Source organism: Schistocerca americana, chromosome 1, assembly GCF_021461395.2.
Source record: "Schistocerca americana isolate TAMUIC-IGC-003095 chromosome 1, iqSchAmer2.1, whole genome shotgun sequence".
Lineage (NCBI taxonomy): Eukaryota > Metazoa > Arthropoda > Insecta > Orthoptera > Acrididae > Schistocerca > Schistocerca americana.
This window is the reverse complement of record NC_060119.1, coordinates 694,804,501-694,817,867: the sequence shown is the minus strand read 5'-3', so window position 1 is coordinate 694,817,867 and position 13,367 is coordinate 694,804,501. Positions and strand designations below refer to the sequence as shown.

Genomic DNA, 13,367 nt, shown 5'->3' with positions numbered 1-13,367 from the left:
CTACCTTCCAAACTTTACAGAAGCTCTCCTGCGAACCTTGCAGAACCAGCACTCCTGAAAGAAAGGATATAGCGGAGACATGGCTTAGCCACAGCCTGGGGGATGTTTCCAGAATGAGATTTTCACTCTGCAGCGGAGTGTGCGCTGATATGAAACTTCCTAGCAGATTAAAACTGTGTGCCCGACCGAGACTCGAACTCGGGACCTATTGCCTTTCGCGGGCAAGTGCTCTACCAGGTCCCGAGTTCGAGTCTCGGTCGGGCACACAGTTTTAATCTGCTAGGAAGTTTCATATCAGCGCACACTCCGCTGCAGAGTGAAAATCTCATTCTGGATAATAGACAGTGTTGTTGGGTCAATATGGGGAACACACAGAGGTTGTCTGTTGTGGGCCTCCATATTCAATACAGTGCTCTGGACAATGTGCTCCAAAACACTTGAGCCTGAACTAGCATTGTACTCTTGTCATCAGATCTGCCACAGATTGCTACGTATCCTGATTTACAGTGCGTGCTAGACTCCAACCTCCACTGTATGCTATATGGTATGAACATCCAATACCTTGTCACATACTTGCGATTTCACCATCTTTCAACCACTTTCTATAGCTACTGATGACAGCAGCTTGTGAACAACAGAGCAGCTCTTTTGGTTCTGTGATGCTCATTTCAAGGTGCCAGGCCTTAACTATCTACCCTTTGTCTAAGTCACCTATGTCTGTGGATTTCGCAGTTTCTGGTTCAGAATATTAAAGTACTGTGCTAGACATGTTAGTCCTGTACTTAGCCACATTTGTAATTTTTCCTTTAAGAATGGTCAGTTTCCTGAATGATTAAAGTTATGACTTGTAAAGCCGCTTTATAAAAAGGGAGAAAGGGACAATTTTAGACCTATTTCTATGCCATCAGGGTTTGCTAAAGTTATTGAAAAGGCTGTGTATCTAAGGATAATTGATCATTTTATATCACATAATTTGCTATCAAATATACAGTTCAGCTTCAGATGTGGTTTATAACTGAAAATGCTACATTTTCTTTTCTCTGTGAGGTACTGGATGGATCAAACAAAACGTTTTGAATGCTGGGCATATTTTTTGATTTAACTAAGTCGTTTGATTGTACTGATCACAAAATATTGCTGCAGAAGTTGGACCATTATTGAATACGGGGAATAGCTCACAATTGGTTCACCTCTTACTGTAACAACAGACAACAAAAGGTCATTATGCACAGTTGAGAATGACTGTGATGTGGTGTTTGAGTGGGCTATGGTCAAATGGGGGCTGCCTTGGGGATCAGTGTTGGGGCCACTCATGTTCCTTATTTATATAAATGATATGCCCCCTAATATTACAGGTAATTGCAAAATATTTCTGTTTGCTGACGACACTAGTTTGGCAGTAAAGGATGTTGTATGCAATATTGGCTCTGTTTCAAATAGTGCAGTTCATGACTTAAGTTCATGGCTTGTAGAAAATAAACTGATGCTAAATCACAGTGGGACTCAGTTTTTACAGTTTCTAACAAACAATTCAACAAAACCCAATATTTTAATTTCACAGTATGGGCATATGATTAGTGAAACCGAACAGTTCAAATACCTAGGCATTAAGGAAGATAGTAAACTGTTGTGCAAAGCCAACGTTCAAGATCTTGTTCAAAGACTTAATGCTGCCATTTCTAACATTTGACCGGTATCTGAAGTAAGCGATCGTTTGACATAAAAATTAGTCTACTTTGCTTATTTTCATTTGCTTATGTCATATGGTATTGTATTTTGGGATAACTCAGAGGACATTTTTGACTCTGAAATGGGCAGTTTGGGCAATAAGTGGTGCAAGTTCGCGAACCTCTTGTCAAGTCCTGTTCACTAGTCTGGGTATTCTGACAGTGGCCTCTCAATATATATATTCTTTACTATCATTTCTTGTTACCAGTATCAACTTATTCCCAAGAATTAGCAGCTTTCACTCAATTAATACTAGGCAGAAATCCAGTCTACATTTGGATTGCATTCCTTGACTGTTGTGCAGAAACATGTGCAGTATACTGCTGTAGCCATTTTCAATAAGCTACCTCAAGAATTCAATAATCTTAGCAGTAATCCATGCACTTTCAAATTGAAACTGAAGAGTTTCCTCATGGGTATTCTGACAAGGAGTTCCCTGAAATATTTAAGTCGATTCCTATGGTATATTGTTGATTATGTTTACTTAAACTTATGGCTTGTCTTTTTTTGGGTTCATAAACATTTTATTTCATCTGTTATTACTTTTATGTAGTAATTTCATGTACTGACGTGTTCCATGATCTTGGATATTTGCTCCTCAATTTGGTCTTATGGAATTAGATATGTAAAATAAAAAATAAAAATAAAAAATTGTCACTAGAACCATTCGTCCATTTCTCTCTACTCTGCTTATATTCTTTCCTTAGTATGTTATGTCCTCATGTGTAACACCGCCTAGCAGCACTAAATATTGTGGTGGGCAGTGGTTGTAATATTTTGGCTCATCACTGTATGTTCTGAGAGATGAGGAGAAACTGTAGATCTAAGATAAAGAAATTAAGATCTTATTACAGTTATGTTAAATGTCTGTAAAACATGATTCATGGCATTGATCATGTTATGGGATTTTCTGCAAATAAGTAAAATAAGACTTCATGACACATTAAACTGGAAACTAGACCGATGCATGAATCTGTTTCTTTGACATTCATAGTATTGTCTTATCCATTTGGTCCTGCTCAGTTTTAATGCCATATGATGGTTCATTACAGTGAAAGTTTCAGCACAGGTAGTAAGTACAAAAAATTTATGTCTATTAGATTATAGCTGTATTTATGTCTATTAGAATTCAGTTAGGAAATAATGAATATAATTTTAATGAATATTTTGTAATTTCAGAGACTAAAACAATAACAGAACTGGAGTGGGATGATGGCAGTCAGTCAGTACTTGATGTATGGAATGATATAGTGGTTTGCTCACGAAGTTCTCTGAAAACACCTGCAAACCTTGTTCTGGGGAAGTTGCCACCAGCAGGCAGTGAAAAGACAATGCAGTGGTTCCCTGTTACCAATTGGGTGGTTACATCTGCTCTTGATGGTCTCGTGTGCCACACCTTGGCCCTTACACAGGAAAATGATCCAGAAGCCACTGTCAGTGAGTATGCACAGAGTTCTCACCCCCCTCTTCCACATCTACATCTACATCCATACTCCGCAAGCCACCTGACCGTGGCTTATTGTTTAAATGGCAAAAATAAGATAAAAGAAAAGTTATTGTTGCTTTCCTTGCATGCTTACTTATTTACTTACTCACCTACTTACTTTCTAGCTTGTTTACTTGTTTCTTTGTTGAAATAATAAGCTCATAGTTTCTCTCTTTGTTGAAGTATTGCATATTATATGTAAGTGCAATTGGAATAATTTCCTGCTCCAAATATTATGCAAGTTACCTAAATATCGAAAGAAACTGATAGCAACAGTGTACCACAATGCAGAGAGATACACGAAGGAGAAAAAAAAATGTTGCAAGTGAGAATTCACAATTTTATTTCTTTTTTTTACAGTTGTATGAGGCAAGTAGTTTCACTCAATTGATGCAGATAGCTTGTTGGATTTTTTATTCTAAAATCCTTTATTCATCGACCTCTAAATCAGTACTCCGCAAGCCATCTAATGTATGTGGCAGAAGATACTTCTCTTATCACTAACTGATCTTTCCTATCCTGTTACACTCATGAATGGTGTGTGGAAAGAATGATTTTCGGTAAGCCTCTGTATTAGTTCTAATTTCTCGAATTTTCTCATCGTGATCATTTCGTGCGATGCAAGTGGAAGGAAGTAATATGTTGTCTGATTTTTCCTGAGAAGTACTCTCTTGAAATTTCAATATTAAACTTCTGTGAATATTCACAATGCCTCTCTCGTAATGTCTGCCATTAGAGTGTGTTGCGCATCTGTGAAACGATCTTGCACCGACTAAATGATATCTTAATGAAAGATGCCGCTTTTCATTGGATCTTCTCTATCTCTACTGTCAGTCCTACCTGGTAAGGGTCCCAGATTGATGAACAGTACTCAGGAATCAGTCGGACAAGTGTCTTCACTGCTGCAATATTAGAAAGGCCTATTTTGTTTTATCTAGCAGACAGTGACAAAATAGACTTAATCAAATCGAGAAACAACACCAGTCTTGGGTGTTATTTGTATTAACAGCTTTTTCAGTATTAAATAATGACATTTTGATTTTTATGTAGCAAAACGTTTGACGAACTCTGATGAGGTAATAGATCCTTCTGCAGAAAGGAAAGCAGGTTGAGGTCTACTTCATTGAGAATCTGGACGTTCGAATGTGCACTTTAAGTAGTAGTAGTAGTTGTTGTTGTTGTTGTGGTCTTCAGTCCAGAGACTGGTTTGATGCAGCTCTCCATGCTACCCTATCCTGTGCAAGCTTCTTCATCTCCCAGTACCTGCTGCAACCTACATCCTTATGCACTTTAAATGTGCACATTTTAGTATGGTTCACGAAATTATGATGCTCTTGGAGTGTCTTCTGATGTCTTGTTTCTTTTATGACATAATGTATGATCTTTTAATGTTTTACCCGTAGGAAGCTCTTTGATGGCAAGCCATTTAGAAGAATTTCAAACCCTGAAGATGACACATTTATGTCATTATTATTAAGAATTTTACTGGTACATTTGTGTGATATATAAAGTGTAACACGTGCAAAAAAGATCAACATTACCTGTGAAAGATTAGCTTCTCTTGCAGCTTATTAACCTTAAAGACCAATATTATAAGTGAAAGCTTTGCTTTTCTTGTAGCAAAACTATGTATATTAATTTAAAATGTTAACTTTCCCTGTTTGTGTGTTTGTGTTAATTAACAGTGATGTTGCTGTTGGCTGACTACATCATGTGTCCTATGCTCTGAATATCCGCTGTCATTGGCTGGTGAGATCAAGTAACATGAGCTATGACTGGCTCACAAAAGCGCATCGCAGTCTCGATTTCAATGATTCGGAAAGTAACATGCGGTGCTTGGTGGAATTCCAATGTGTACTTTTGTAATAAGAAAATACACAGTATACATGTTGCTGCACATCAAAGATATTTCCAAAACATGTCTTTTTCCCTGAGTTTTGTTTTCTAAAGTGCCAGGAAATTCTACGTCCGTGTATAAAACCATAACCATTCAAAGGATTGATAAGTTTTGCAGTCCTGAAAAGGAAATATACTGTCACTTAACATGGAAAAAGTTTTTCACCCGGGAGAAAGTGTATTTTTAACCGAGAAATCCGGGAAATATTTTCCTTGTTTGCGTATACACCCTGGTCTTGTAACCCACTTCTTTCATGAATGAATTACATTTCCTTAAGATTCTTCATATGACTCTCAGTTGGCATCTGCTTTTCCTATTGTCTGCTTTATGTGGCCATTCCACTTAAGGTCATTCTATCAATAGTGTAGTCGTACAGTAGTGGATTTCTTTTCCCGTGTATGCACGTTATGTTTCATTTATTTAGGCTCAGGGTCAACTGCCAGAGCTTTCACCATTCATCAATCTTCTGTAGATCATTCTGCGAATTGATACTATCTTCTGAGATTGCTCTTTCTTATAGACAGTCTTGGAAGAGCTTCTGACACTTTCTACTAGGTCATTTATACACATTGTAAACAGAAACAGTACTATCACACTTCCATGGGGTAATGTGGAAATTAGCTGTACATCTATTGATTTTTTTTTTTCATTAAGAGTGATGTGTTGAGTTCTGTCTGCCAGGAAGTTTTGAATCCAGTTGCAAATCTGGTCCAATACTCACTAAGCTTCAATTATTTTCACTAAAGTTTAGTGTGAGACAGTTTCAAATGCCTTCCTGAAGTCCAGGCACATGCCATTAACCTGAGCACCATTGTCTACAGTACTACGGATCTCATAGAGGAACAGAGCAAGCTGTTTTGCAGGATCTCTGTTTGCGGAGTCCATATTGATTTTTGTCATAATTATTGAGCATAAAACATTTTCGATAATTCTACGACAGATTTGACATCCACAAAGTAGTCTTATGATTATGTGCATCTGTCCTATAGCCCTTCCTGAAAATGGAATGACCTGTAGTAGGTCCTTTTCGTTGCTTTGTTGATCTACGATAAACACCGCTAGAATGCAGGTATCTCATCTGATCCTGATGCTTTTCTATTCCACGATTGGTCATCTCGATACCTGCCATTTCGACATTCATACGATGATTCGAAGGAGGGACCGTATTATGATCTTCCATAGTGAAACAATTTCAGAAGACTGAATTCAGTATTTCTGCCTTCTGTCTGTTATTTTCTGTTTTGCAGCCTATATGGTCACTGAATGATGGAATAGATGATTTTGAACTGCTTGCTAATATCACATAAGACCAAAACCTCTTCACATTTGTAGTCAGATTGATTGACAGAATTTTGATTGCTCTCTTTACTCATTTTCACTTCATTCGTCTGCTAGTTTTGACTTCTCTCGAATCTGTGCTGAAGCTCTCTTTGTTTGCTTAGCAGTTTTTTAATACAGCTGTTAAATCACGGTCGGTCTTTCTCATCCCTTAAGACCTTGCTTGGAACATACTTGCCTAAGGCATATTGAACTATGCCTTTGAACTTTTTCCACTTGTGCTCCATATCTTTTTCCTCAGCACAGAATATTTGATACTGACTACTCTGATATACTGCAATTTATGTCTTGTCACTCTTGCTAAGCAAAAATATTTTCCTACATTTCTTAACATTCCTTGTGATACCCATAGTCATGGTTGCTATCACAGCCTTATGATAACTGAAACTTTCCTCTATGTTAGCTGATTAGATAATTTCAGGCCAGTTGTTTGTTGCTAGGAGGTCTAACACTGTGGCGGCAAGCTCACATATGCCGCCATCATAACCACCCGGGAGAAGACAAGATGAGGGTGCCTGCTTCACTCGATGGCAGCACCGCTGCCTCTGAATGAGTGTTCTCAGCAGCACGCTACCAGTGTGACCTCGCTCCCGTGTGCGCAGCCATGCTAGGTGAAGGTCCAGCTCACAAACTCGGACAGCTATTTGTCATTATAGGATGACATAGCATGTGGTCAGACTCAACCTGGACTTTTATGCTTCAGTCAATGTTCTCTCATGCTTATGGTAATTCCAGTGCTTGGCTCACCGCTGTTAGACATAATCTTGTGTTGTTGTTGTTAGTAAAAAACTGTAAATACTACAGTTTTTGACAAAGAGATTGTTTTGATTCCACACATGTTCCACGAGTGTGATGGATTCAGTGTTGGTTTCCTTATCATAACAACAACAACAACAACAACAGCAGCAGCAGCAGCAGCAGCAGCAGCAGCAGCAGCAACAACAACAACAACAACAACAACAGCAGCAGCAGCAGCAGTTAGATTTCGTCAGTTGGTTATGAATTCACACAGTGAAACTGGCCCTCCACAACTCCCCTCTGCACGCCCAAGTGTTCCACTGGCTTTGCCACCATTCCAGGAAGCAAAGGAAGATTGGAACTTGTATGTACACCATTTCCATCAACGTTTCGCAGATTTCAGGTAGATCACCATTTTTCCAAAAGTCATTCTTCTTGTCTTGAGTTGAGCCCGAAACATACCACTTGCTTTGAAAACATGTTCCATTAGAGAACCTGACAGAGTTGTCGTTTCCTGAATTGTGTAAGTTGCCCAATACTTATTATCTTAAGCAAAGCCATGTTGTTGTTTCCCAATGGAGTTTCACTAGGGACAATAGAAACTGGGCCAGGCCCATCAGGTGTGGGTAGCCGACATCCACAGTTTTAAGTAGGAAATGCAAATTCGTTTGTGCTCATTGTCAACATTCCTATGCAGACACTCTAGAAGATCTGACAGTAGAGGGATTTTAGGTGTCTCAGGCTGTGACTGAACAGTTTGGGGATGTCCTGGACATTGCATTGGTGCGTGTGTTTCTGCAGCAAAGGTGTTGTTTAGTGACATCTTCATCATGCTCATTGGATTCATGCAGTTCGCAGTCAGACACGGCCCCCATCCAGTGCTGGTTCCCCTCATGCAGTGATGCACATACCCTCACCAGCAGGTTCAGTGCTGGCATGTCATAAACAAGGCCATGTGGCAAGCTGTGTGCCATAGCTGTCTGTGCAGTCATTCCTCGATCATGGATGTGGAATTGACAGAAGTCCATATTCTTATGTCGGTGTGCAGTCAGGAGCAATGTTTCCAGCAACATCTATATTAAACTGTACATTCAGCTACAGCCGTTGCATTTGCAGGTCAATACAGAGACAACTTTATCTCTAGTGAGTTTTGAAACCTATCATTGTTTAGGTCACCCCACTCTTTCCTCAGCAGATTAACATTTGGTTTGCTGCCAGTTCCTGATCAATGTTACACATCATTATGACACAAAGGCGATAATTTTTTTGGCAATCAACAGTGCAATGTCAGAAAACATGTTTGGTCTTGACACATTTACAGTTTTTGGAGTTCCCTGTCAGGACTCTGTGCATCTTGGTTCTGACTGTATTGGCATTAGACGAGCTCTGCAGTGAATTCAGGTCCCTTTTTTCATCTGGGCTGGGTACTGCAAAGGACTGCTAGGCTCTCGTCACCCTTAAACCTATAGCCTGTCCCTTTTGCTTTGTGACAGATTGTCAAGGATGAATTGAACAGGTTGCAAGGTCTGGGCATCACTGAAACAGTTCCTTCTAGCCAGTGGGCTACACCTCAGGTGGTTGTTTGTAAGCCTACAGGGATGCTTTGTTTGTGCAGAGATTTTAAGTCCACTATTAATGATTGCTACCAAATTCCACGCGTTGGCGGAATTCTCAAGAAGTTGGCATGCGGTTAATGTTTTCGAAAATTGACTTGGCAGAGGTGTAACTGCAGCTTCGTCTTGACTCTTCCTGTAAACAAATTATATTCATTAGCACTCCCTTCATGTTATGTAGATATACGTGCCTTCCTTTCACCATCGCTAGTGCACCCATCATTTTTAAGAGATTTTCAGAACAATTAATGTGGGATGTACTGTGCTGTGCAAACTATCTTGATGACATCGTTGTCACCACTCCCTCAAGGCAGCAACATCTTGCTAACTGTATCCTGTTCACAAAACTGCAAGAGGTGGGCCTCAAGTGGAGTTTGCAAGAGTCAGTTTTTTCAGATGGGAATCAAATATCTGGGCCACCGTTTTTTTGGCTGCATCAAACCTATGGCAGAACATGTGACAGCAATTGCCAGCCTACCTCCACCACGGAATGTGAAGGAACTCAGTTCATTTTGGAGTAAAGTCAGTTATTATTCCAAATTTCTCTCCAGTGTGGTGGACATCATTCATCCACTCAGTAACTTGTGTAAAAAAAGTGTTCCTTCCATTTGGTCAGCTAATTGCAACAGAGCATTTGCCAACATCAAGTCGCTGCTCGAATCATCACTATGCCTCAGTACTAAACAGCTTGTCCTTGCGAAGAAATGGTTGGGGCAGTCTTAGCTCACAAAAATACTGATGGTTCTGAACAGCCTATCACATATGCCTCCAAGATGTTGACAGCTGCACAACCCAATTTTTCTCAAATCAAGAAGGTAGCTCTGGCTATTGTGTGTGCAGTCCAAAGGTTCCAAATCTTCATCTGTGGCAGCATATTGGATCTAATCACCGATAACAAGCAGCTTGTGACGCATTTCAGTTCTCGTTCAAACGTTCCTGACATGGCCGCACAGTGACTCCAGTGTTGGGTTTAGTTTTTGAGTGCTTATCTCTGTGAGGTTTAGTATAGATTGGCAGTGGACCATGCAAATGTGGATGTGTTGTCGTGCCTGCTTTCAGATCAATGATTGATTGCAGCAAGTGGTTGATCGACTTCAAGTCATTGCATAGCCTAGGCCACCTGTCAGGATCCTGTGCTCTGTCAGGTGGTTCATTTTATGCACAAGGATTGGCCCGAGCGTTTGCCCCCAGTGTTTCTGGTCCAATATGCAACTTTATCTTCCTGCATCAGCTGATAGTCATCCATGATGCTCTCCACCTTAACACCAACTCCGATGACCCTAGCATTATTGTCCCTCCGGTCCTGACAGCTCATATACTTGCTTTCCTACAGTGGTCACTGGGGCATGTATTGCATGAAGCTCTCTGCATTTCAATTTGTTTGGCATTAATTCAGAAATTGAGAAGGTTGTTTGTGAGCGCAACAATGTGTGCCGAGCAGCATGCAGCACCACCACAGACCTATACTCAGTGGCCCATGTCCAGTAAGCTGTGGGAACGTGTTCACATTGGCTTTGCAGGCCCTTTACGTAATTCCGTGTGCTTGATAGTAGTTAATGCACTATGTCATTCGCATGCGCACCACCACAGTGAAAGCTGCTGTATGGGATCTGAACTAGATTTTCGTGATTGAAGGACTATCCCAGACAATTGTCTCTCATAATGATTCACAGTTTGTTTTGGTGTTGTTTCAGACTTTTTGCATTGACAGAGGCATTACCCACCTTACTTCCTCTCCATTTCACCACATTCGGATGGGGAGACAGAGCACATGGTGTGCCCATTTTAAGACTCACTTGCAGAAGTGCTTTGCAGATTCATTAGCAGACTCGCCATTGCCTCTGTTTCTCAGCACCTACAGGACCAACCCACTGAATGGCCACAGTCCAGTGGAAACCCTCCACGGCTGTCAACCTCGGGCACTGCTTCATCTGCTCTGCCCTCCATTGTGATCTGAAGTGCATTCACATCCTTCACGGTCTGGGCGAGCTCATCTGGGTGCACACTTTTGGCCAACGGCCTGTGTGGGTGCCAGTGACGGTGCATGTGGCAGATGTTCATGGTGACAACAGGGGGGTGCCACTCGCGGAGCGTCAGAACCAGCGATGTCCTTGGTGAGTCCCTCAACTATCTTCTCTGAAGCCATTGGCGGGGAAACCTCTCCCAAGTGTCACCCAACTCCAGGGGCCCGACGCCTTTAGTGTGCCTCTGGTTGCTGTTCTGTTAGGTGAGAGCGATGTCGAGATGCAGCTGCCAACCACTCTGGACCCTCTCCCAGTGTCCAGCAGTGGCTGCACGGACATTGCACTTCCGCCGGAACACTGGATGGATCCTTCCCTGTCATCATGGCCTCTGACCGTTGTCACCAACAGCGCGTTTCCTGTGTTGTTGCTAAATGCAGGGTTGCTACTGGGCCTTGTTCGCCACTACCAGGACCACTTCCAGCCATATGCCCCACTAGGCTGCAGACAGTTGATCATGCAGCATCATGGTGGTGACACCACTTTGGGTGCAGGTGAGCCGATGGTGCAGCTGCTGAGCCACCTGGGTGGACCCTGTGGTTTCCTCGGCCATGCTATCCCATTGCTGGCAGCCCTGCGCAGTTGGTTCACCGCCTTAGTTCACAATTTCCTGCTGCGCGGTCTCCTCAGACGAAGGGAGGAATGTGGCTGTGTGCCAACAAACACCACCACTATGACTACAACATTCATACTCGGCGGTGCCTGCTCACTTGTGCCTCAATTTTGGTAGGCGAAGGTTCAACTCACAGACTTGGACAGTTACGAGTCTTTATAAGACAAGATAGCAAGTGATCAGACTGATCTGGACTTAAAATGCTTCAGCCATTGTTTTCTCATGCTTGTGTAATTCTGGTGTTTGTCTAACAGCCATTGTGTATAATTGTGTGTTGTTGTCAATAAAGAACTGTAAATATTACAAAGATGTTACCTTCTCGAGCTGGTTCCATAATCATTTGCTCGAAGTAATTTTAAGGGAAGACTCAAAATAATGTCACACAAATATCTTCTCTGGCATGAGTTTTGATGGCGTGACTTTCCCAATATGTGCTTGAGAAGCGTAAGTCACTCCATATTACAGTGGCATGATGAGGGAAGTTATTAACAATATTCTGCAAGATCTCTCAGAAGTGCTGTACTACTACAGCTCCTTATTCACCCACTTCAAGCTAATGTGTTGATGTTTTTCACACAAAACATTGTGTTTCAGGAACTTCATACTTATTTCTGATTGTAGTGCCATTTGGCTTTCTTGGCAAAAGGTGTGATTCATGGCCCATAGCATATAAACGTGTTTGGTTAGAATTGTAGGTAGTATCCACAGTTAATTTCAGCTCTGAGTAGCTGTTGCTATTTCTCAGTCGTGATGGGTAGTTTTTGCCACTCTCTGTCCTTTATCAAATGAAATATGTTTTGTCATCTCTTTCCTTGATGTGTTAATTAAGAGAAGAACCAGTGGACCTCTGGATCTCAGAGTATACAAAAAGCTCACTCACATTGACCTCTATCTCCAAGCATTGGGCCAACATCACCTACCACGGAGAAATTCTTTGGTAAAGACTCTCATCGACAAGGCTCAAACCTTGTCAGACAATGAGAGCCTCACTGAAGAATAAAAACATCTACAAACAATGGTACGATGGAATGGGTACTCGGATTTACAAATTGGGTTGGTGTTGCTTCAAAATCAACAATGGTGGAGGTTGAGACTGAGAAAGAAAAAGAAAAGTCAAGAATCACTAGCTGTCGAATGCTGCTTTAATCTCTGGAAAGATTGATAGACTTCTATGGAAACATGGCACCCAATATATTTTCCAATTTTGAACGGAGATAAAAAGTTTCATTTGTAATGGCAAGATGATTGAATTGAGTGTGTACTACATTACACACAAATGTGACATGTCGTGCGTGAGGCAGACTATTAGAATAGTTGAGGCATAGTGCGAGGAATGTTAGAGACACACCTGACTGAAACAAGGAGGCAAGTCAGCTGTTGCCGTGCACTGCCATTAGTATAACCATAAAATGAAACGCAATGAGACCAGGATAGTGGTGGAAATATGAAGTTTCTGGGTCACTATAAATAAGGATCTATCAAAATAAGTTGCCAAAAAAGAGCTATTAAACCAGTATGAGTATTTAAAATTGAGCAAGACTTGGGATTCAGCACTCAGTTTCTTAAGATCCCTCTGGCTGTCTCGTCCATCAGAGCTGGAAAGTGCTGAGAGAATGTGTGTTTCGTAGAATGTCAGTATAGGCTACGAAAAGCAAATGAACATCAGAGGATATATGGGGCACCAAAAAGCAAACTTCTCTGTGGGTAGTGGCCCATCACCAGTAGTACTTCAGTCTAATTAGAGTTCAGGCCATGAGTATGCAAGAGGACAAAGCTCACAGCCTGTGGATTAGTTGACTGGGTTGGCCAGCAATATATTGAGAAGAAAAATGGAATCAGCAGCTTTGCTGAATACTTTAAAGCATACCATTAATTGAAGTATTTTATTCTTCAATGCTCTATTTCACTGAACAAAACTTTTTATACTTCTCTA

General features: G+C 41.1%; 1 protein-coding gene across 2 annotated transcripts in view; it reads left to right on the top strand.

The window, feature by feature from the left end:
* Window positions 1–13,367, top strand: part of LOC124609337 (acylamino-acid-releasing enzyme-like) — a 134,901-nt gene that overhangs the window by 80,894 nt on the left and 40,640 nt on the right. For both annotated transcript variants that reach the window (XM_047140065.1, XM_047140066.1), the window contains exon 9: window positions 2,908–3,165. In XM_047140065.1, the coding sequence (XP_046996021.1) occupies window positions 2,908–3,165 (258 nt within the window). The remainder of the gene's footprint in view (window positions 1–2,907; window positions 3,166–13,367) is intronic.